The following is a 22,449-nucleotide window of genomic DNA, read 5'->3' as shown; positions in this document are numbered from 1 at the left end:
GGAAGTGGTCTGGTACAAAGGACATAAACATTGGATTGAGACAGAATTAGACTACAATCCTGATTCTACCTTTCCTAACGGTATACCCACTAAGCTTCGATTTCCTCATTTATAAAACTGGGGATTCAATAGGAAAATAATTTTTTTCCCTTTCAGGCAAAGGTTATGTAAACCCACTATAAGGAATGAAAGAGGAGTAGTTCTTGTTTACAGTAAGAAATTTAAGTGTTGAATGTCTAAATTAAGGAAATGAAAAGACTGGACTAAATAATTCGTTAAGATGCCTTCAAAAAACTAACATTCTGAGGGGATAACTGGTGATGGAAGGAGACCTGACTTGGGTGGTGCAGGCACAGGGCAGTGTACAGGTGATGTACTATGGAATGGAACACTGACACCTATGTCATTTTAGTAACAAATATCACCCCAATAAAATCAATTTAAAAATCTAACATTTTGTATTGATGAGCTCTAACTAGCCATTCACTTATATTTTCTATAGACTCGACAATCATTTTTTCCTTAACTCAGCATATACTCCTAAAAACAAGCCATGCCTTCCCTTATTTTACTCTTCTGTTCTCTACTTCTTTCCTGCTACAGGGTCTAAAAACTTATCTGAATAACTACTGCAAAATTAAAATAAATATGAATAAATTCTTCTCCTTTCCTCAAATAGGCCTGTGTAATACATCTTGTCAATACAGAAAAGCCCCTTTGAAGAAGTTTCCCTCTGTACTTTCTCAATAGATAGAGAGTATCTATTAAATTCATGTTTAATCTTTTTATTAGGCTCACTCAGAACCTGGCTATTATAGATATTGCTCAATTCTGTAGGTTTTATTTTTTTTAAATAGCCACAAAATACTCTCTTGTCAATCTACAATCCTATAAGTTTATTGGAGGAGCCCTCACATTGGATGTAAATGAGTGAATGTGTACAAATGTCTATAAAATTACCCCCAAAATCCCAAGTTCTAAGAATCTACAAATTATCTAAGCATGAACCCATTTCCTCTAAACATACCTCTTGTAGAAGACGTGGATCCAGGCAGTCACCATCATCATTAAACATGGACTCCCAGCTCTCCTCAGTAGAAGTACTTCTCTCCATGGGAGAAGTTTCAGTAGACTTTGGTTCCATGGATGTATCTATAGAAACTGATTCTATACCAGGAAAGGATATACCAAATTCTTTATTTTCTAAATCACTTTCCTCTTTTGTTTTGAACTCTTCAGCAGTTTTCAGTTCGTGCAATGCCTCTGTTATATCACCAGTACAATTCAGATCATTGCCCAAGGCACTATCTGAAAGTACTTTTGTCCCATTTAACATACTGAGTTCAGAGTCCAAAAAAGTGTTACAATTACTACCAGCAATCTTTATAGGCGAGGAGGAAGCACAATCTGACCAGCTCTCTATCAACTCTCCGGTTGACTCTGTGAAACTAGCTGAAATATTCTCAGCATAAATATCTGAGCAAGTGGTCAGGTTGCTGAAATTTTCAGTGTCAGTCCCACTTCTAGCTACATGAAGAGGGGCTGTATTTGTACTCATTTCTAAATATTCTGAGAAACTACTCGTGTTGCTACAGGCCTCATCAGCTATTCGAACTGCAATGACACAAGGGCTGTCTACAGTTATGTGATCAGACATGAGATCTGTAATGCCCATCATACATGCCTTATTTGAAACGTCACCTACACTCTTAAACCCATTATATATATCTGTTTCATGAGCAAGGGCAGCTGTATCAGTAGATTCATACTTCACATATAACTCATCAGCAGTGCTGTCATTCTCCTCACACTCTCTAGTCATTGTTGGATCAAAAATGCCATTTGCGCTCTCTAATTTGTTGACTAAAGTCATTTTATGAGAGCTGTCACCCTTTGTCCCAGGGATGGAATCTATACCTTTCTGATTCAAGATGAAATCTGTACTGTTGGCTGTATCACCAACATTCTCAGCTTCAGAGTCTACACAAGTTTGATCAGTGACACCATCTGGACTTCCAGGAACAGAAATAGTAGTGATGCCTCCGCTGCTGAGCTTCACCACTCCACCTGATGTTGGCATGCCCTGTTGCACAACTCCAGACTCTGAGCTTAGCTTTAGTGGTGCAGTCACACTCTCAGGTCTCAAACCAGAACTAAGGACTCCAGGAAACTGATACAGTATCTCTACAACCTTGGCATCAGTTTCAGTTCTGCTTCCTGATTCTCTGTTTTCAAATGTTTTCCCGCTTAGTTCAAGCCTACTAAAATCGCAGAATTCCACATTTTGGAATGGTTCGTTTAGAGTCAGAGCCTCACTGATTTCTGAACAAGACTGAGATAGAAGCAACCTCTCATGTCCTGTCCCATCTGTGGTTTCACCCTCCAAACTCTCCACCTTCTTCGGTTTAAAATGTCTTTGTAAAGGTACACTAGGTACAATTCCAGAATTTAGGGATATTTCTTTGGATTCTGTGCCTCCCCTTTTAGTACACACCCTATCTTTATTGTTTTCTTGAAGGCCTGTGTCTTTTCTTAATTTTGTTGAAGATTTCTTTCCTTCCCTACGATTGTGTTCCTTTTTACCGGGAAAAGTACTTAGTTTTTGACCCTTCGGTTTGTCCCTAAAAATCTCCTTTTGGGAGAGAAAGTCTTCTTTTTGTTCTTCTTTCACCACAGAGTCAGGTGGGCCACAGCTTTTTGCCTCATCCCCAGTCTTGAGGAGTACTATACCCCTTCGCGCTTTAGGTACATAAAGTGCCATGTCAGGCCTTCTGGCTCGAACTCTGCATCTCGTTGTTTCTTGCTGCATGGCACCACCGCAATCTGCAAGAAAAAGTGAGAATGGTTTAATTACTAGAAACTAATTACAGTGTATTGAACCAAGAGGTCTTTAAAGAGTAAGTAGAGGGCCTACTAAGCTATCCTATAGAAACCTTCAGGTTAAAAGGAAGAAAACTTGCCATAAAATAATTAATTCAATCAGATTAGCAGCTAATAAAAGTAAATTCTAAAATAATTCATAAGCCCATGAATTTTATCCATATATACTCTTCCTTCATATTCCCCAAATCCTTTACCTCTATGTCCCAAGTACTCTCTACTTTTATTTTTTTTTATTTATGTATTTATTTGACAGAGAGATAATCAGAGAGAGGGATAGACAGGGACAGACAGACAGGAAGGGAGAGAGATAAGAAGCATCAATACTTCATTGCAGCTCCTTAGTTGTTCATTGATTGCTTTCTTATATGTGCCTTGACTGGGGGGCTCCAGCAGAGCGAGTGACCCCTTGCTCAAGCCAGTGACCTTGGGCTTCAAGCCATAAGCCAGCGACCATGGGGTCATGTCTATGATCCCGTGCTCAAGCTGATGAGCCCATGCTCAAGCTGGTGACCTCGGGGTTTCAAACCTGGGTCCTCTGTGTACCAGTCCGACGCTCTATCCACTGCACCACCGCCTTGTCAGGCCCAAGTGCTCTCTACTTTTAAAACAAGTAGTTTTGTCTTAGGATAAATTAGAACAGATTATTAGAACAGTGATTTTCACATATTAAGTACTCATAAAACACAACCGTCTCCATATTCTAGGTGTTCGGAATTTATACTGAATTTATACTGAAGAGTATACTCAATGAAGACCCCTAAAAGCACATGGGCTCAATATAAATGTAACTTTTTAAAGAGTAACTTGAATGTGGATGACTAATCAGGAACTGCTTTTGAACTATGACTTCTAGGAAGAAAGAAGAGAGAAAAAGCCATTATTCTATTATGGCTTTCTATTGTGAGAGAGAGAAAGCCATTATTCTATTAATACTATGTATTTAATCAAGTGACCTACTACAAGTTTTTCTTCCTTCCAGCAGCAATAAAACCGGTCTGGGTAGGATGAAAAGGGTGAAGGCCAGGGAATGCGATGAAACAACTCACACTAGTAACTTCCTGACAACCTCCATCATAGTTGCTCAACCGAATTCAACAAAGGAAAACTTAACAAAGGTCAAAGAAAACTTCATCTACTATCTGCAAAATATAAGGAAATGTGCTAGACAATTCCATATTGAATTATTATTTTAATCTTCAAAAAAGTGAAGTAGGTATTAGCTTATCTAGCGCAAAGAGAATAAGGAGGGGCTATACATAGCAAAAAGCCTGTCATACACACTCTGAAATACCCACTGTTAATATTTTACCACATACATTTCAAAGGAAAGAAACAATAAAAGAAAAAGAAAGGTTGACCAACCTGTCTGCTCTACTCCGGCCCCCTGAAACCTCCCCTGACTCAGAGTACTCCCTCAGTCAAGGAGCTCTGCTCTCGTGCCACTGGCCGGTTTCTCTTCAGTCTAGGCATATACCATGACTCTGATCATCAGGTGTCCTGAGCGGACTTCTTGTCCCTTTTCTCTTTTGTTATCTTAATTATCTAGCCCACCGAATCATCACAGACTTTCTCTTTTCATTTGTGAAAGAATATGACTTTAAAACTGAGCCGTGCCAGAATTTTTTTAAAACAGCTACTTTTCAAAGATAGTACTAATGGGTATTCCACTAGAGGAGATGCCAGAAACTTGGTGTATCTTGATCTCAGTTAGGAAAGCATCTGAAAAAATACATTATGATGAACTTCTGTATCTAAGACAGTACTTAACTGTGAGCTACTTAACAGAACTGGCAGGTGGACTCACAACAAAAAGCAATGATAATGGGTAGAAGTAAATTTAGAGGTTATTTAAAGGAGAACTATGTCCCCATAGCCCTTTGAAATTCAACATTTTAAACAGTAATTTGAATGTAACAATAGATATTGAGTGCTTATCAAATCTACAACTGACACAATAGGATTAATAAATATCAAAAATTGTAAGATTATAGTTTAGTATCATTTCTACAGTCTGGAATGCTGTGCTGAAAGTAATACAAAGACATAAGGATGAATAAAATCAAGACTTGCTTTGGGTTAAAAAGAATCTAGGCCCTGACTGGTGGCTCAGTGGATAGAGCGCTGGCTCTGCATGCAGACATTCTGGGTTTGATCCCCGGTTAGAGCACACAGGAGAAGCGAATATCTGCTTCTCTCTCCCTCCTGCTCCTCCTTCTCAACCTCTTCCCTCCCACAGCCAGTGGCGCCATTGGTTCAAATGTGGCAATGGGTGCTGAGTAATAATAGCTCAGTTGATGCAAGTGTGTTAGCCTCAAGCACTAAAAATAGTTTGGTACTCTAGCATTGACCCAAGATGGGGTTGCCGGGTGGATCCTGGTCACGGCACATGAAGGAATCTGCCTCACTATCTCCCCTTCTCTCACCTAAATAAATAAATAAATAACACAGAAGACTTGACTTGTATACAATTCACACACAAAAATATCTAAAGGCTTTTACTTCATCTACAAGGTCAGTAAGAGTCAAAAGATAGCAATGTGGAAGTTCAGAAAAGCAACAGTCTTAGATTATAATCTAGAAAATATATCACAAAATGTATGGTTAAATGTGGGCATTAATCAAGAAAAAAAAGAAATACTGAGGCCCTGGCCGGATGGCTCAGTGGTAGAGCGTCGGCCTGGCGTGCAGGAGTCCCAGGTTCGATTTCCGGCCAGGGCACACAGGAGAAGCGCCCATCTGCTTCTCCACCCTTCCCCCTCTCCTTCCTCTCTGTCTCTCTCTTCCCCTCCTGCAGCCAAGGCTCCATCGGAGCAAAGATGGCCCAGGCGCTGAGGATGGCTCTATGGCCTCTGCCTCAGGCACTAAAATATCTCTGGTTGCAACAGAGCGACATGGGCAAAGCATCGCCCACTGGTGGGCATGCCGGGTGAATCCCGGTCCGGCGCATGCGGGAGTCTGTCAGATTGCCTCCCGCTTCCAACTTCAGAAAAATGCAAAAAAAAAAAAAAAGAAATACTGAGACTTATAAATCATCAGCTGTAGCACATAATTTTAAATTTGAAGCCTGTGATATACATCTATTGTAGATGAGAAACAGAATCATAGAATTTAATTTTAAGAATGCTTAAAATTAATCCTGACCAAGGTGTACTTCTTGCCCAAAGAGGTCTGAATAGAAACATCCCAGCCACCTTTATACCTAATAGGTTTCTCTACAGAACAAATCTCTTTTATGTTTCTATGCTTCTCTATTTCTCCAGAAGTCAGTACCAGAACCAAGTGGTAGGAAAAAAAGTGTAGCACAATATAAAAAGAACTATGCTTCTAGAGGTCTCCAATACCATTTTTAGGTAGTGAACTGTGTATCTAGAATAATTTTAATACAGTCTGAATGACTGACTGATAAACTAGAGAATGTCATAATACAACCTAAAACTGAATAACAGAATAATAAATTTACACTATTCTCTATTTCCTATGAAAACACAATACAATTATGCTATGACCACAAGCTGCTAAATGTTTAGCAACCGGCTTTCCAAGTCTAATTTGGAGTACTGGTTGATATTTTTATTTATGTCAATGATGTCGACAATGTAAAGTGATAAATAATTTTTAAGTGGAAAACTACATCCTCAATTTTTGGAGCTACGCACAATGTAACAGCTAAAGACATGACACTTTTAAGTTCACATTATTAGCATTTTCTCCATCACCTGAAGTCTTGACAATCAATAAACAATAATCAAGCCCTGATTTATGGCGTTTGCTGAAGTCTGCAGTGTAAACATTCCCACCATGGTTAAATTTTAAGCTACCATTTTGATAGCACTGAACAGGAAGTAGGAAAAGATATACAGTAGCACATCATGATACAGTATTTCAACTATAAAGGTACAATATGCAAAAATAATTCAAAGTCACTGATCACAGTAATATGTAGTAAAAACAAGTACAAAGTGATGAAATTTTAAGTATTTATTACTTTTATAAATCATTTATTTCTTAGTAAGCTATAGAATTTAAATTTTAATAATAGCTATGTTTAATTATCAGTGTGCAAAATTCCTAAAATTTTAACAACTACCTCTCAGTCAAGTAGATGTTCTAACACACCACTGGCCGTGACAGTCCTTTCATAATAATTCAGACACACAAAAAAGGAACAAACCCATTTTCTGCACTTTCAAGATAATGCCAATTCAGTTTAAAGCCTTGTTGTGTTTGTTTATAAATAAATTTCTTTTGCAAATATAAGCATGAAAGGCCTTTAACATTGGGAGGAGTGCCTGCCATATACAATTTTTAAAATGTGTCTTGGATTAAAAATTTTGCACCCAGATATTTACTAAAAGCAATTGATCTTTTCTCTATTTTAAAAATTTCAACTTTTTCACAATGTTCTAAGTGGGCTTATCAGTTCCATTTGCTTCTTACCTGGAGGGGAGAATCAGTTATTTGGGGTGTATTCTGAAGCTAATTTATCTTGGGTCAGGCATCAGTATGTAATTCTGCTCAAAATTACATTTTCTAAAGGGGATAAAAATTCAGATTCCTATGTCATCATTTCTTATGGCTGAGTAGTATTCCATAGTGTATATGTGCCACATCTTTACAGCAAAATGGTGGGATCTTGATAACATGATACGAAGCGAAATAAGTAAATCAGAAAAAACCAGGAACTGCATTATTCCATACGTAGGTGGGACATAAAAGTGAAACTAAGAGACATTGATAAGAGTGTGGTGGTTACGGGGGGGGAGGGGGAAATGGGAGAGGGAAAGGGGGAGGGGGAGGGGCACAAAGAAAACAAGATAGAAGGTGACAGAGGACAATCTGACTTTGGGTGATGGGTATGCATCATAATTGAACGACAAGATACCCTGGACTTGTTATCTTTGAATATATGTATCCTGATTTATTGATGTCACCCCATTAAAAAAATAAAATTATTAAAAAAAAAAAAATTCAGATTCCTTTCCAATGGTGGGCAATTAATTGCTAACATACATCTTAAACTACTTTATGCCCAACTATTTTTTCTAACTATACTTTTGAACACTGAAATCATACATGAGCACCTGTCCAAATGCTTCTACAGTTTCTAATTCTCCCTGAGAGAAAATATTACTGACTTCCTTTAAGTATCCCTCTGACCTATCTTCCTGAGTAAGTGAACTAGCACAAAACAAACCAGGCTTTTACATTTTCAAAACAGAATGTCAACACTGTCCACATTTGGTATCTAAAACATATGGATATCCCTCTTCAATCGACAACAGGGAATATTGGTACTTAAGGCACTCACTGGATAATTCAATCGTGAATTGATTTGATCCAATACTTACCAAAGCTCACTTGAGACATCTGATATTTGAGAAAAACTGATGAATGGACATGTTAACTACTCAGTCTTCCAGAACAAATTCTCTAAGCTCTATCACTTTGTTACCTCATTAAAATGCATCATAAAAAAACCCCAAAATATTTGTCTTAACTTTTCATTTGGAAATAACTTCTAATTTACAGATAAATTACAAAAGCAAAAATACTACAATGAAGCCTGACCTGTGGTGGCGCAGTGGATAAAGCATCGACCTGGAAATGCTGAGGTCGCCGGTTCAAAACCTTGGGCTTGCCTGGTCAAGGCACATATGGGAGTTGATGCTTCCAGCTCCTCCCCTCGTTCTCTCTCTGTCTCTCCTCTCTCTGTCTCTCCCTCGACTCTCTAAAAAAATAAAAAAAAATACTACAATGAGCACCTGTACCCCTTTACCTAATATATACCTACTTTAACATTTTACCCCATTTGCTTTATCATTTTTGCAACCATATGTGTTCCTCTCCTCTCTCTCTCTCTCTCTCTCTCTCTCTCTCTCTCTCTCTCTTCATACACACCTTTTCCCCCTAAATCTTTTGAGGACAAACTACAGACATCATGGCCTTTTACCCCATAAACACTTCAGAGTATATTTCCTATAAATAGGCATAGTCTCTTACATAATTACAAGTTATAAATGTCAACAAATCTAACATTGACACTTTTATCAAATCTAACATAAGTATTCCAATTTTGTCAGCAGACCCAGTAATGTCCTTTATAGTATATTTCCCTCTTCAATACTGAGTGGATGCAGTTTAGAATCAGGCAATAATACAGATAGATACCATGTCTTGTTAGCCTCCTATATTCTACAAAGTTTCCATAGCTTTTCACTGTCATTTATGGCAGTGGTCCCCAACCCCTGGACCGCGGACTGGTACTGGTCTGTGGGCCATTTGGTACCGGTCTGCAGAGAAAGAATAAATAACATATTATTTCTGTTTTATTTATATTTAAGTCTAAACGATGTTTTATTTTTAAAAAATGACCAGATTCCCTGTTACATCCGTCTAAGGCTCACTCTTGACGCTTGTCTCGGTCACGTGATACATTTATCCGTCCCACCCTAAAGGCCCATCCATGAAAATATTTTCTGACATTAAACCGGTCCGTGGCCCAAAAAAGGTTGGGGACCACTGATTTATGACATAGATATTTTATAAGTCTAACTACCCCTACGCCTTTTTTGTTTTGTTTTGTTTTTTTTCTGAAGTTGGAAACGGGGAGGCAGTCAGACAGACTCCCGTATGCGCCCAACCGGGATCCACCCGGCACGCCCACCAGGGGGCGATGCTCTGCCCATCTGGGGCATCGCTCTATTGCAACCAGAGCCGTTCTAGCGCCGGAGGCAGAGGCCACAGAGCCATCCTCAGCACCTGGGCCAACTTTGCTCCAATGGAGCCTTGGCTGCGGGAGGGGAAGAGAGAGACAGAGAGGAAGGAGAGGGGGAGGGTTGGAGAAGCAGATGGGCGCTTCTCCTGTGTGTTCTGGCCAGGAATCGAACCCGGGACTCTTGCATGCCAGGCCGACGCTCTACCACTGAGCCAACCAGCTAGGGCACCCCTACGCCTTTTGAACATCCCTCATTTAATGTCTGTCTGACATTTCCTAATGATTGGATTGAGGTTATGCATTCTTAACCACAACAGTACATAGATGGTCATGTGCCCTGCTCAAGGCATCACACGTGGAGGCACACAATTTTCATCTTTCCTTTAGTGGTGATCTTAACTTTGATCACCAGGTCAAGGTACTGTCCAATTTCTCTACTGTATAATCACTATTTTCTCCCTTGCAATTAATAAGCAGTCCGTGGGTAACATTTAAAAGGCATGTAAATATCCTGTTCCTTATCAAAATTTACCCCTAGATTTTGGATCCACTAATTCTAATCTGATCCGAAATATATTATGACTGTTTCAAAATGATGATTTTCCAACTCTACAAGTCCCTTCGTATTTACTAGTCAACCCGATATTTTTCAGAAAGCAAAAGTAAACCATACATTCTTACCTCACCACAGAAGCTAAGATTCCCTAAGTTAAGACTCAATGTTGAAATCTTAGCTTTCATAGTTGGTCGATACACCTGAAGAACATTTCCTAACTTTTGCAGATTGAAGTTGAAAGCAACTCTCACCTCATCCAATGTCCTGTTTATAAAAAGGGGAAAAGCATGTCTCTCAATGTTACATGGCCCTTTTAACAGAGGATAATGTGTCTTTTTTTGCTCCTTTCCAGAAAACATAGAATTAAGTTTGGTGTTCAGACACAATGATTAATCTATCCCAGATGCCTGGTAATATTTATTTTCTGTCCCTTTTAAAAGCCATCTGAAATTCCTTTGGCAAGGAGGCGTAGCACAAAAATTCCTATTAAATTAACAAACATATATGTGAGGGCATGGGAGGAAAACATTTTGTAGAAAATATGTAGACAATATATTTCATGTCTATTTTCAACTTAACATTTGTTGAACCTATGAAATATTCTGTAGAATGGAATGTCTTAAATGAGGTATATACTGAGTTCTGACCCTAACATCCCCTTCTATTGAATTGCAAAACTATGCAATAGAAAGGTATTTATGGCCTAACCTGTGGTGGCGCAGTGGATAAAGCGTCGACCTGGAACGCTGAGGTCACCAGTTCAAAACCCTGCACTTGTCTGGTCAAGGCACACATGGGAGTTGATGCTTCCTGCTCCTCCCCCCTTTTTCTCTCTCTCTCTCCTCTCTAAAATGAATAAATAAAAAATTAAAAAAAAAAACTCACACTTGAAAAAACAATTTAAAAAAAAAGGTATTTATAAGCATATAATAAAATGCCAATGCAAGGTTCAACAATTAGATTTTCAATTCAATATGACAGATGAGGCACACAAATATACCCCCCAACAATCAAAATGGACCCATATTTATACGGGAATTTATTTTATAATAAATGTGACACTTCAAATAAATGAGAAAACATGGAATATCCAATGTCAGGAAAACTGTCTGGCTTGCTTGCCAATACTTTACTGAGGATTTTGCATGTATTCATACAAAATCAATCATTTTCCTTCCTAGTACAAGGAATTACGTGATTGAGTTATCGAGGTTACTGTAAGACACATTATATGTTAAAAATGTATGTGTAGCTCTGGCCAGTTGGCTCAGCGGTAGAGCGTTTGATTCCCGACCAGGGCACATAGGAGAAGCGCCCATTTGCTTCTCCACCCCCACCCCATCCTTCCTCTCTGTCTCTTTCTTCCCCTCCCGCAGCCAAGGCCCCATTGCAGCAAAGATGGCCCGGGCGCTGGGGATGGCTCCTTGGCCTCTGCCCCAGGCGCTAGAGTGGCTCTGGTCGTGGCAGAGTGATGCCCCGGAGGAGCAGAGCATCGCCCCCTGGTGGGCAGAGCTTCGTCCCTGGTGAGCATGCCGGGTGGATCCCGGTCGGGCGCATGCGGGAGTCTGTCTGACTGTCTCTCCCCGTTTCCAGCTTCAGAAAGAAAAAAAAAAATGTATGTGTACGGCTGGACTTACTTCTCCTTAAGTGTTTTGTATAAGTCATCTGCACACCGCCTGGGAATGGTATTTTTTGGTGAAAATGTTTTTAAATGATTTATTTTCTTTCATATTAAAAGTCTTCTGAAGTTTCTCTCTTCTTGAGTCAGTTTGACAAATTGCTCTAGAAAATTTTTTTTGATGTATATTTCCAAATTTATTTATTCTTTTTTTGTTTATTTTTTTTGTTTTTTGTTTTTACAGAGACAGAGAGAGAGTCAGAGAGTGGGATGGATAGGGACAAACAGGAATGGAGAGAGATGAGAAGCATCAATCATTAGTTTTTCGTTGTGACATCTTAGTTGTTCACTGATTGCTTTCTCATATATGCCTTGAGTGTGGGGCTTCAGCAGACTGAGTAACCCCTTGCTCGAGCCAGAGACCTTGGGTCCAAGCTGGTGAGCTTTCCTCAAACCAGATGAGCCCACGCTCAAGCTGGCGACCTTGGGGTCTTGAACCTGGGTCCTCCGCATCCCAGTCCGACGCTCTATCCACTGTGCCACCGCCTGGTCAGGCATTTCCAAATTTGTTGATATAAAAAAGTTGATCACAGTACTTTCTTAGCATTTTAATGTGAGTGCTTGTCTAAATATCTCATTAATCATTATTTGTATCTGTCTCCAAATGATTGTACAACGCCTTAATTCTGCAATCCCTTCCATATGTACTCTAAGTTTTCATCTGAAAATATCTTTTTTTCTTTATAAATTTATTGATTTTAGAAAGAGAAAAGGAGAAAGAGAGAAAGGACAGACAGAGAACAATGATCTGTTCCTATATTTGCCCTGACTGGAAATCAAACCAGCAACTTTCTGAACATTGGGATGATGCTCTAACCAATGGAGCCATCCAGCCAGGATATCTGAAAATATCTTTACATTGCTCTCATCTTTTAATAAATTGTTATTTCTATTGTTACTGTTTAAAAATCTGTTGTCAAGTTTGTTATTACTTTTTGTAGACACCTTTCTTTCTTCTCTGATGATTTTCGAGATGTTTTCTTATGAATTTGGTGTTCTCAAGTGTCTACTATGTGTTTAAGTGTGTGTTTAGTATTTTTCTACAAGGGCAACGCCGTATTAGCTCTGAGTCTTTTACCAGTTCTAGTTATTCAGGGTAATATCTTCAGATTCATCTTAAACATCACCAGTTTTTCTCTTCATATTTGCCTACTCTGCATGTTATCTTATATAATCAGTTTTTAATTTTTTTTCTTTTTTTTAGTGGTGAATAAGAAACAGGTTTTTGAGAAGGGAGGGGAGGGGGCTCTCAGAGGGAAGAGACCTGAGCACAAAAGAGGTCCGCAGAGGGACCAGAGAAAAGTCCCGAGAGAGGGGCGCCCCCGGGGGTCAGACAGGAGGGAAAGAGGGTTGGGAGTCCACGGAGAAGGAAAGATTAGGAGTGGAGGTTTTAGGGGAGGCTTCTCTGGCCAGAAAAAGGCCTGCGCGGTGGAACAGGCGACACAGAGATTAAGGACGGGTGCGCGAATAATTAGAAGCAGTGAATGTAAGAGATCTCCAATCAGTTCCCAGCTTTTTTGGCGATAGTTAAATTGGTGAGGGTGTTAACACTGAAAGTCCCTTCAGGAGGCTAATTCAGTGGGTTCTGTGGCCTGGCCACAGCGGAGAAGAAGAACAGTTTCTTCTTCCTTAGGGAGGGAGATTCCTGTGCCCCCACAGCCGCCCTCAGTCCTCGGAGTGGTCAGATTTGAGCATTAGCATCCTAAAAACTCAAGGTCCGGCCACGGGCGGAAAAGGTAAAGTGGATATGCTCCGGACGTCTCCACAAGCACACACTCACCTGGAACGGAAAAGACTTCCCTGACGTACATACGGTTTCGGACAGGGAGTCTCGGAGCAAAGAACTCAAAGGTGGCTGGAGGCAGGGGACTTACCGCACCGTGCACCGAAGTGGGTGAAAGGCAGGAGATCCTGGTTCTTTCTCGGAGGGGACGGAAAGAGGAGCGGTCCTTGCGGACTTCTACTCCTCCCGGGTTTTCAGCACCAAAATGTAAGGTATTTTTCCCCCACCAAGAAGGAAGCAAGAGGGGCCGGAGCCACGAAGTGTGGAATAACAAAAGGCTTTATTGAGTACCCGGCGAGGTTCCCTAGCCCTGAGGAAAGATGGAGGCCAGGGAAGTCACCCAGTTTTTAAATTTTAATGACTAAGGTCCTGTTTGTCTCCTACCCAGCCCCTGATCTCCTTGGTCTTATATATTTTTTAACAGTTTTATTGTTCTTGTATGTTTTCTTCCTCTATCTTTAAGCATTTTTAACATTTCTATTTTATTATTTAATATTTATAATTATAAATGTGGCATTTATTTTTAAAATTGATTTTATAATTAAATTTTTATTATAATACTAAGTATTTATTATTTAATCATTCTACTTCTGAAGTCCTTGAGAATTTAATTCTGCTGTCTCTTGTGTATCTGACTTTTCCTTAAGGCATTATCAAATGTTTTCTTTGTAACTGAGCAGTGAGCTCAACATCAGTGAGGCCTGTCGGTATCAGTGGGAATTCCATACAGCCAGACTACAAGTGTTCCTCTGTGGAGTGGTTCTACATTAATGTTCGTTTCTAAGTTTGAGGTTTTCTGGACCATGCAGTAAGTATAAATATGAAACTCAAACTCACATGAGAGTAAAACATTAGCTACAAAATGTCAGAAAACTTTTTCCCCTTCACTCAGAACCTGGATGAAAACAGAAAGCTTCCTTATTTTCTTTCTGTAACTGAGTAATTTTTTTCCCCTAGTCTACCCTTTAGTGACAGTACAATGCTTTGAGATTAAGGCTTTAGAAGTGGAACTTACCCAACTCATCTCTCCCAGGCCCAATGCCTCCACTTCTATTTCACACATGATTATTAAAATCTAAGCCTTGTAGTTAAGAACAGCAACCTTAGTAAAATAAAAAACCAAAACTATAAACAATCTAAACAGAAACAATTTCTTAAAATTATGGCTCATCCATACAGTGGCTAGATATCCAAAACTTAATGCTTAGTGAAAAAGAAATTACAATCCAATCTGTTCTTTTTGTACAAAAGTGTGTGAGTTTATATGAGTGTGCAGTCAAGTAAGGGCTATATATAGTTTCTGGGATAGAATGCCAGCCTCCTACTTGACTAGCCCTGACCTCTGACAAATTACTGTGGCAAAAGTTACTGCTCTAAGCTTTATTTTACTTAGAGCATGAGGATAATAATAAATTTATTTCACAGGGACACTAAATAGATTGAATAGTACAGAAATTTGCCAGTCATTGTAAAAGTCTTGATAAAAGTTAGCTATTATTTAAATAGGCAATTCAGTTCTTTAAGTTGTAAGTTTGCACAGGGAATCAAAAGCTCTTATAACAATAATACAGGTATTCAAAATGTGCCTTGATTACCTACAGAATCCATTTCTACTTGACGCTAACATCTACTTCAATTATGTATCCTGGCTTTGCCCATCAATCTCTAACAGTCTAATGCTGTAAACATCCAATAATACAAAGCAAACACAATGCAACTCAACTGTAATGTGAAAATACAAAACTTGAAAAGAATGCAGGATTTCATGAAATATATGAAACTAATATTGAAGGTGGTGCTTATCTCACAGCAAAACCCTTAGGGAATAAAGATCTGGCAGAATCAAACCAGAGAAAGACTAAAGAAGGGAAAACCCAACAAGGATGATGACAGAATAGGAATCAAGAAAAAAATATCAAGGGATTAAGAAAAATCTCTTGAGAAACTGCTAAAGCTCTCAATAGTTTTGGTAAAACTAATGCACTAGCCTTGTGTATATGATAAATTCTAAGAAAAATCAAACAAAGTGAAGGATGCTATGAGCCTATCACACAACTTCAGTGGAATAATTATACTAAGAAAGTATATCATTCTTTGTTAATTCAAAGAATTAACAGCTGGATTACAACCTAAATTTTATTAAATATATAAAATGTTTTCATTACAGAAAAGTATGCCTAACAGATATTTTTTATTAATAACTATAAAACTTGACTCCTCACTTTCAATAGGTCCACTTTAATAGGTATTTTCAAAATACTAATTTTCTTACTTAACAAGAATTTTTCATAAATTTATATTACTAAGGGGAGAAAGGCTAGTATCTAAACTCTTAACAGTGGTTACATCTGGGAGAGTAATAAATGAGTGAAAAGAATTAAGAATTATTAATTTTTTATACATTCAGTATTGTTTGAATGTTATGATAAATGTAGTATTTTTTGTGTGACGAGAGACAGAGAAAGGGACAGATAGAGACAGAAAGGAAGGGAGAGAGATGAGAAGCATCAATTCTTTGTTGCAGCTCCTTAGTTGCTCACTGATTGTTTTCTCATATGTGCCTTGACTGGGGGGCTTCAGCAGAGCAAGTGACCTCTTGCTCAAGCCAGCGACCTTTGGGCTCAAGCCAGCAACCATGGGATCATGTCTATGATTCCACGCTCAAGCCAGCGACCCCGTGCTCAAGCCGGTGACCTCGGGGTTTCAAACCCAGGTCCTCCGTGTCCCAGTCTGACGCTCTATCCACTGCGCCACCGCCTAATCAGGGTATAGTACTTTTTAAAGTTAAAAACAAAACCACTAAGCCTGACCAGGCAGTGGTGTAGTGGCTAGAGCATGGGACTGGGATGTGGAGGACCCAGGTTCGAGACCCCGAGGTCGCCAGCTTGAGCGCGGGCTCATCTGGTTTGAGCAAAGCTCACCAGCTTGGACCCAAGGTCGCTGGCTTGAGCAAGAGGTTATTCAGTCTGCTATAACCCCACGGTCAAGGCACATATGAGAAAGCAATCAATGAACAACTAAGATGTCGCAACGAAAAACTAATGCTTGATGCTTCTTATCTCTCTCCGTTCCTGTCTGTCTGTCCCTATCTATCCCTCTCTCTGACTCTCTCTCTGTCTCTGTAAAAAGAAGACCAAAAAAACCCCACTTAAATTTAAAGATCTGCTACTGTTTTAGTATAAGAGGCCATTACTATAAATTGTTGTAGGAGAAAGCAAAGACAATAAAAACCAATAAACAGATCTTTACTGGGCAAAAATCACTGTAAGTAGAAAAATGAACAAAGAAAAGGGTGACCTCTTTAATATACTGGACGGGACACTAAAACAAGCAGCACATAAATTACTTGATGTTGGAAAAACACCTTCAAATGTTGTAGAATGCTAAAGCAACCTCTATTTTTTGGTCAAGAATGATCTAGAACGACATCATCTGATACACTAGCCACTAGCCACACACAGGTACTGAACACCTGAAAAGTGGCTGCCTAAACTGAGATGTGCTGTATATGTAAAACACTCCTGAATTTCAAAGACTTGGCATATCCCCCCCAAAATAAAATGTCTCACTGATATTTTTATATTACTGCATGTTAAAATGGTACTATTTTAATATAATGGGTTACATAAAATATTAAAATTAATGTCATCTTTTTATTTTTAAATGTGGCTACTAGAGAATTTAAAATTACACATGTAGCCCACATGTGTGGTTCATATTATAGGTCTATGGGATAGTGCTGGTCTAAAATTTTGCCATATCCTTAATATCACAGGAACAGTCTGCTTTTCCCTTTTGTCTTGCCTGCTTCGGATTTTTCCACTTTTAGCAACAAGGAAATATGCCAAACTAAGAAATCAACTAAAACATGAATGTATAGAAAAGCTGATCTCTGCACAAACAAAATGAGTTTTAAAGAAGCATCAAAAGAAGTAAAGTCTACTTATGTTTATAAATCAGAAAATAAGACAAATTAGACAACATTCCTATACAGAAAAAGTTACCCCCAACAAATTTAGGACTATTTCTTCTAATTAATTTTATTTTTTCCTAAAAAAAGGCCTTTTTATATATTTTAAAAACTATGGAAGGGCTTATATTCAGAATCATTTCTTTGCGTATTAATAAAATAACTTCCTTTGTTTACTACCAAAAGCATTCTTACTCTCATTGGTCTATCTACAAACTGGCAAAACTAAGAGATGCCAACATCCTTCAGAAGTTCAGCAGCATACATATCCATCTGTAAAGGAATAAACATATCTGAAAAGTAAATTTAGCACGCTTATAATTAACTGCAATATTCAAAATATGTGACACAAATATACCAATAGATTTCTGAGCACTAAGATGACTATCTACTTTTAAATTCCAGCCATCCTCTCAGAAAGATACATTGTTCTCTCCTTAATTTCATACTTTGGTGAATGGTATTGCTAACAACCCAGTTGTTCAAGCCAGAAACCTGGAAGTCATTATCACTGACATTTCAATCAATTACCAAGCCCTGTTCATTCTATTTCTACACTGCTTCCAGTGATTTTGTAAAATACAAATCAGATTTGCTCACTTCCTCGTTAAAAATTATTCAGGGGCTCTTTATCATGTACAAACTCTGAATAGCATATTTGACCCTGCATGATCTAGCTCCACTGCCACCACCCTCAGAACTGCCTATATGCTCAGTCTCATCTGCAGCCACTCCTAATATCAGACTTTATAGTGCATCAATTCCAACTTCTGGTGGGACTAGAAACATACCCAGCTCCCTTCTTACACCTCTGTGGTTTAAGGCATACTATTTCTTAGTTGAATACTTGCCTGACAGTCTCTACTTGTCTTTCAATTCTCACCTTAAAGGTTACCTCCTCTATAACTTTGTCACTAACTCCCTTGATATATTATGGTTCTATCTATAAGTTCCCACTATATACCTTCACATATAACTTCATTAAATCAGTTATCATACTGCTTTGTAGTTATGTGTTTGCAAGTCCAGCTCTCCTCTAAACAGTAAGTTCTTCAGTGTAGGATTACTTTTTATTATATCTATTATATAATGCCATAGCACTACATATGACACTAAGTATGTTAAATTATGGCAGTTGAGACTTCTTAATAGGTGATGCACCCCAAACTCCAGTTAAGGTGTAGAACCACATCTATTCATTCATTCTATCCACAAATATTGATTGAATACCTATTATGTGCCAAGTCCCATCCAGGCACTGTGAACAGAGCAATGAACAAAACTGTCTTTGGCCTCAAGGAGCTTACCTTATAATGGTAGAGACAATAAACAAATAAACATACATTAAATTATATAATGTTTGAGAGTTATAAAGGCACTGGAGTAAAATGAAGCAGAGACAGAGATCAAAGTGATGGAGTATATGGCTATTTTAGAAGGGAAGACCATACAGTAAAGTGGGGGAGGCCACATTGAGGAGTTAATACCTGAGCTGACATTTTAATTGGGTCAGCAAGTCACACAAATTATCTAAGAAAAAGAGAATTCCCGGAAAAATAGGAGCAAGTGCAGAAGTTCTGAGGCAGGACAAGCTTGAAATGTCCAAAGAATGACATAAAAACAGGTGTGGTAACAACAAAGTAGGAAGGGATACAGAAGTCAGTAAAATAGCAAAGGGCCAGATTAAGTAGAGGCTGCAGGGAAAGGTAAGAGCTTTTATTTTGAATATGCTGGAAAATCACTGAAAGGTTTCAACAAAAGAATGACATGATCTGACTTACCTTTGCTAAAGATCATTCTAGCAAAACTGTGAGGCATTGACTATAACTGGTAACAGTAGGAGAGAAATCTATATAGAGTCTAAAAACTAACAGACATGAAGCATGTTTAGGGTGGTAACAGAGGAGGTAACAAGTAATGATTAGATTAATGATATATTCTGAAAGCAAAGCTAACAAAACCTTGGTGTAGTAACTACATATGATATACAGGATGTGAAGAAGGGAAGAGACTTGTCTGAGAGTTTTGGTCTGACCAACTTGAGAGATTTGGTTACATTTACTAAGAAAGGGAAGACTGGGTAAGGAAATGGAAAAAGAGGAATTTAAAATATGTGATTTGGCCCTGGCTGGGTGACTCAGTGGATAAAGCATCATGCCGGCATGCTGACTTTGTGGGTTAGATCCCCAGTCAGTGCACATATGAAAAGCAATCTATAAGTACACAACTAAATGTAACAACTGAGTGGAATGGCAAGTTGTTTCTTCCTCACTCTCTCTTTCTCTCCCCTCCTACATTCTCCCCCTCAAATCAATAGAAAAAAAAAACTTTTTAAAATTGTGATTTGTACATTTTAAATTTGAATGCCTGGATAGCCTTTACAGTTGTTAAGGAAGTAACTGGATATACAAGTTTAAAGCTCAGGAGCAGTGCAAAAGTTGGATATAAAAATTCAAGCCAAGGAATAGGGTAAGACAGTCTAGGGACTGACAAAGATAAAGGCCAAGGGGATTGAGCAATGTGGGAACTACACCTTTAAAGGTCACAAAGAGGAAATGTGGCCTGCAAAGGAGACTAAGGAGGAAAACAGAAGTAGTATTCCAGAAGCCAAGTAAAGAAAATATATTTGAAAAGCAAAAGTAATCATTTGCATTAAATGTTAAAAGGTCAAGTAGGATGAATTGAGACTTTTTCTATTGGATTTGACAGGACAAAGGTTCTAGGTGACATTACAATAGTTTCAGTGGGGTTAAGAAGACAAATACCTCACTGGAATGGGTCAGAGAGCAAGCTGAAGTAAGGAAAACTGATACAATAGGAAGGGAGAAACTGAGGATGCAAACACAGCGTGGGGAGGCTAACTATGCTAAGGGCATATTTACCATCGTTTAACAAAAACAAGCAACTATAAGATTAGAAATTCTATCAATTCCTGTTTTGTCATATCTTGATTAGAAGCACAAGGGGAGTATTAAGTAGAATGTGATATTCTGAATTGCTCGATTATTCTCCTCAGGACAGTTAAGGCACCCTGAGCCTCAGGATTTACACATAAATCAAGCTCACATATTCAACATCTTTCTTAAAAGTTGTCTGCCTTAGTACAGTTCAGGATTCATTAAAGCCTGTACAAAATCAGGTCTTCAGTCATTTGAATTCAATCAGCCTAAAGAAGACAAATTCTGTTTCTTTAGCAATGCCAGTATGTATCTTTGGCCTATTGGGGATCTTGTGAATGTAGTACTTAAATTCACTCACAGAGTGCTCAGTGTTCTGATGACAAAATACATTACAAAGTTCTTTATCTTGGTCACTTATGGGCTACTACCTGAAAAATGAAGTCTCTAAGTAGGGGGGAAAAGGGATTTCTTTAAAGAGGTTACCTTTTTAAAAGATAATAAATGGCTCAAAGGTCTATAAGAGGAAATCTAGTTTTAAGAAAAAATTTAATAAAGTGTAAAACTAACCCCCAAAATAAGATTTTTGTATTTTCCCTAACACAAAAGCATTACACAATAAATCTCTTTATAAAATCTGTATTCTCAACTCACAGAGTTCACTATAAACGTTTTTCTGCACGTGTTCAAACCTTTTGGTATTTCTTGAAAAGCTTTGTGAATGAGACTTGTCTGTTTTGTGTACAAAATCCTGCAGAGAAAGACTGGCTAAGCCAGTTTTTCCAAGATTTTTTTTGCACTCCAGTTAAAAAACATTTCACATCATGACACAGTACTTAAAAGATTCATACACATAATGTGACTGAAAAAAGTTCCATAAAATACTTAATATTTCCATTGCTCTTATTTTTATAAATATATTACATTTTTAAAATATTTTTATATATTACAGTTTTAAAATAAAAAATTTTATATTATCATTTAAAGTCAAAGTATTCACTAAGTTGTTTAACTTGATTGTTTTAAAAACAGTACACTAAAACAACATATTCAACATCAAAAACTTTCACAGCAGGGATAAAAAATATTATTTTAAGTGATTTGGATTTTGGTTGTAGAGCAAAATAAAAGGGAAAATAAAACATCGGTAGATTATACCACCTAACCAAGAGTCTTTATCAAAATAATAAAATGAGGAATATACTCAATTTCCACACATTCAAGGCTCTCCATTCCCAATGTCAAGTATATTCTGCGAATAGCCAAGAAAGCCCCTTCCTCTGCAGAAGAGCTTCATGTTAGATAGACTTGATCCAGCATAACAGAGGCACTTGTAGGTAATACGGTAACATGAAAAATTATACTTGGAACAGCAGAGAAATGGCTTTATATTTTAAAAACTATAAAATCTGCTAATGAACCACAACTGATTCTCCTGTAGTTTTCTTAATGCATCCTTCCGTAAATGAACTTGCACTAGTTAATACAATGACATATTTCATACTTGAAAATGAAAAATAATTCCTACATCTACTTGGAGGTTTATTCTCACTTCTGTTGAAACCAGGTTTATAAAATCTATGTTGTAATTTAAATTAACAGAATAAAGACAATCATTTGTGACATTAGACGTAGAGTTGAAGAGATTACTCTAGGTCTCCTCTTTAACATACCTGGACTGAAGGAAAAAAAGTTTTAAACCAGATGTTATTTATAAAACCTTATGTAGACCTTGCTCAAAGGTATGAAGGAAACGTGTTAATGAAGGAAGCATTCCTTAATGGGAAGCAGAATGAGGAGGCAAACAGCTCTATTCAAACTGCTGAACTGGCCATGTATAAAGTGACACATCAAGGCCTGACTGTGAGGCTGCTCTCCCCAACACACAATACAACTCGATCACAACCTCCAAACTACTGTACTGTGTTTCAGCAGAGTACCTGTTTTTTATTGTTTCTTCTTTACCA

The 22,449-nt window shown here is 38.1% G+C and overlaps 1 protein-coding gene across 4 annotated transcripts in view; it reads right to left on the bottom strand.

Annotated features, from left to right (window-relative positions):
* The window catches only part of R3HCC1L (R3H domain and coiled-coil containing 1 like), a 103,948-nt gene that overhangs the window by 36,238 nt on the left and 45,261 nt on the right, over window positions 1-22,449 (bottom strand). For 2 of the 4 annotated variants that reach the window (XM_066239721.1, XM_066239718.1), the window contains 2 exons: window positions 8,452-8,611; window positions 1,028-2,823 (listed from right to left, as the gene is read on the bottom strand). In XM_066239721.1, coding sequence (XP_066095818.1) covers window positions 1,028-2,809 — 1,782 coding nt within the window. In that variant the 5' untranslated portion in view covers window positions 2,810-2,823; window positions 8,452-8,611. Of the gene's footprint in view, window positions 1-1,027; window positions 2,824-8,451; window positions 8,612-22,449 lie in introns of those variants that run through there. The other 2 variants (XM_066239719.1, XM_066239720.1) reach the window with 1 other exon arrangement.

The sequence above is a fragment of the Saccopteryx bilineata genome, chromosome 7 (assembly GCF_036850765.1).
Source record: "Saccopteryx bilineata isolate mSacBil1 chromosome 7, mSacBil1_pri_phased_curated, whole genome shotgun sequence".
Lineage (NCBI taxonomy): Eukaryota > Metazoa > Chordata > Mammalia > Chiroptera > Emballonuridae > Saccopteryx > Saccopteryx bilineata.
The sequence above is the reverse complement of the archived record's forward strand: the minus strand, read 5'-3'. Positions and strand labels throughout refer to the sequence as shown.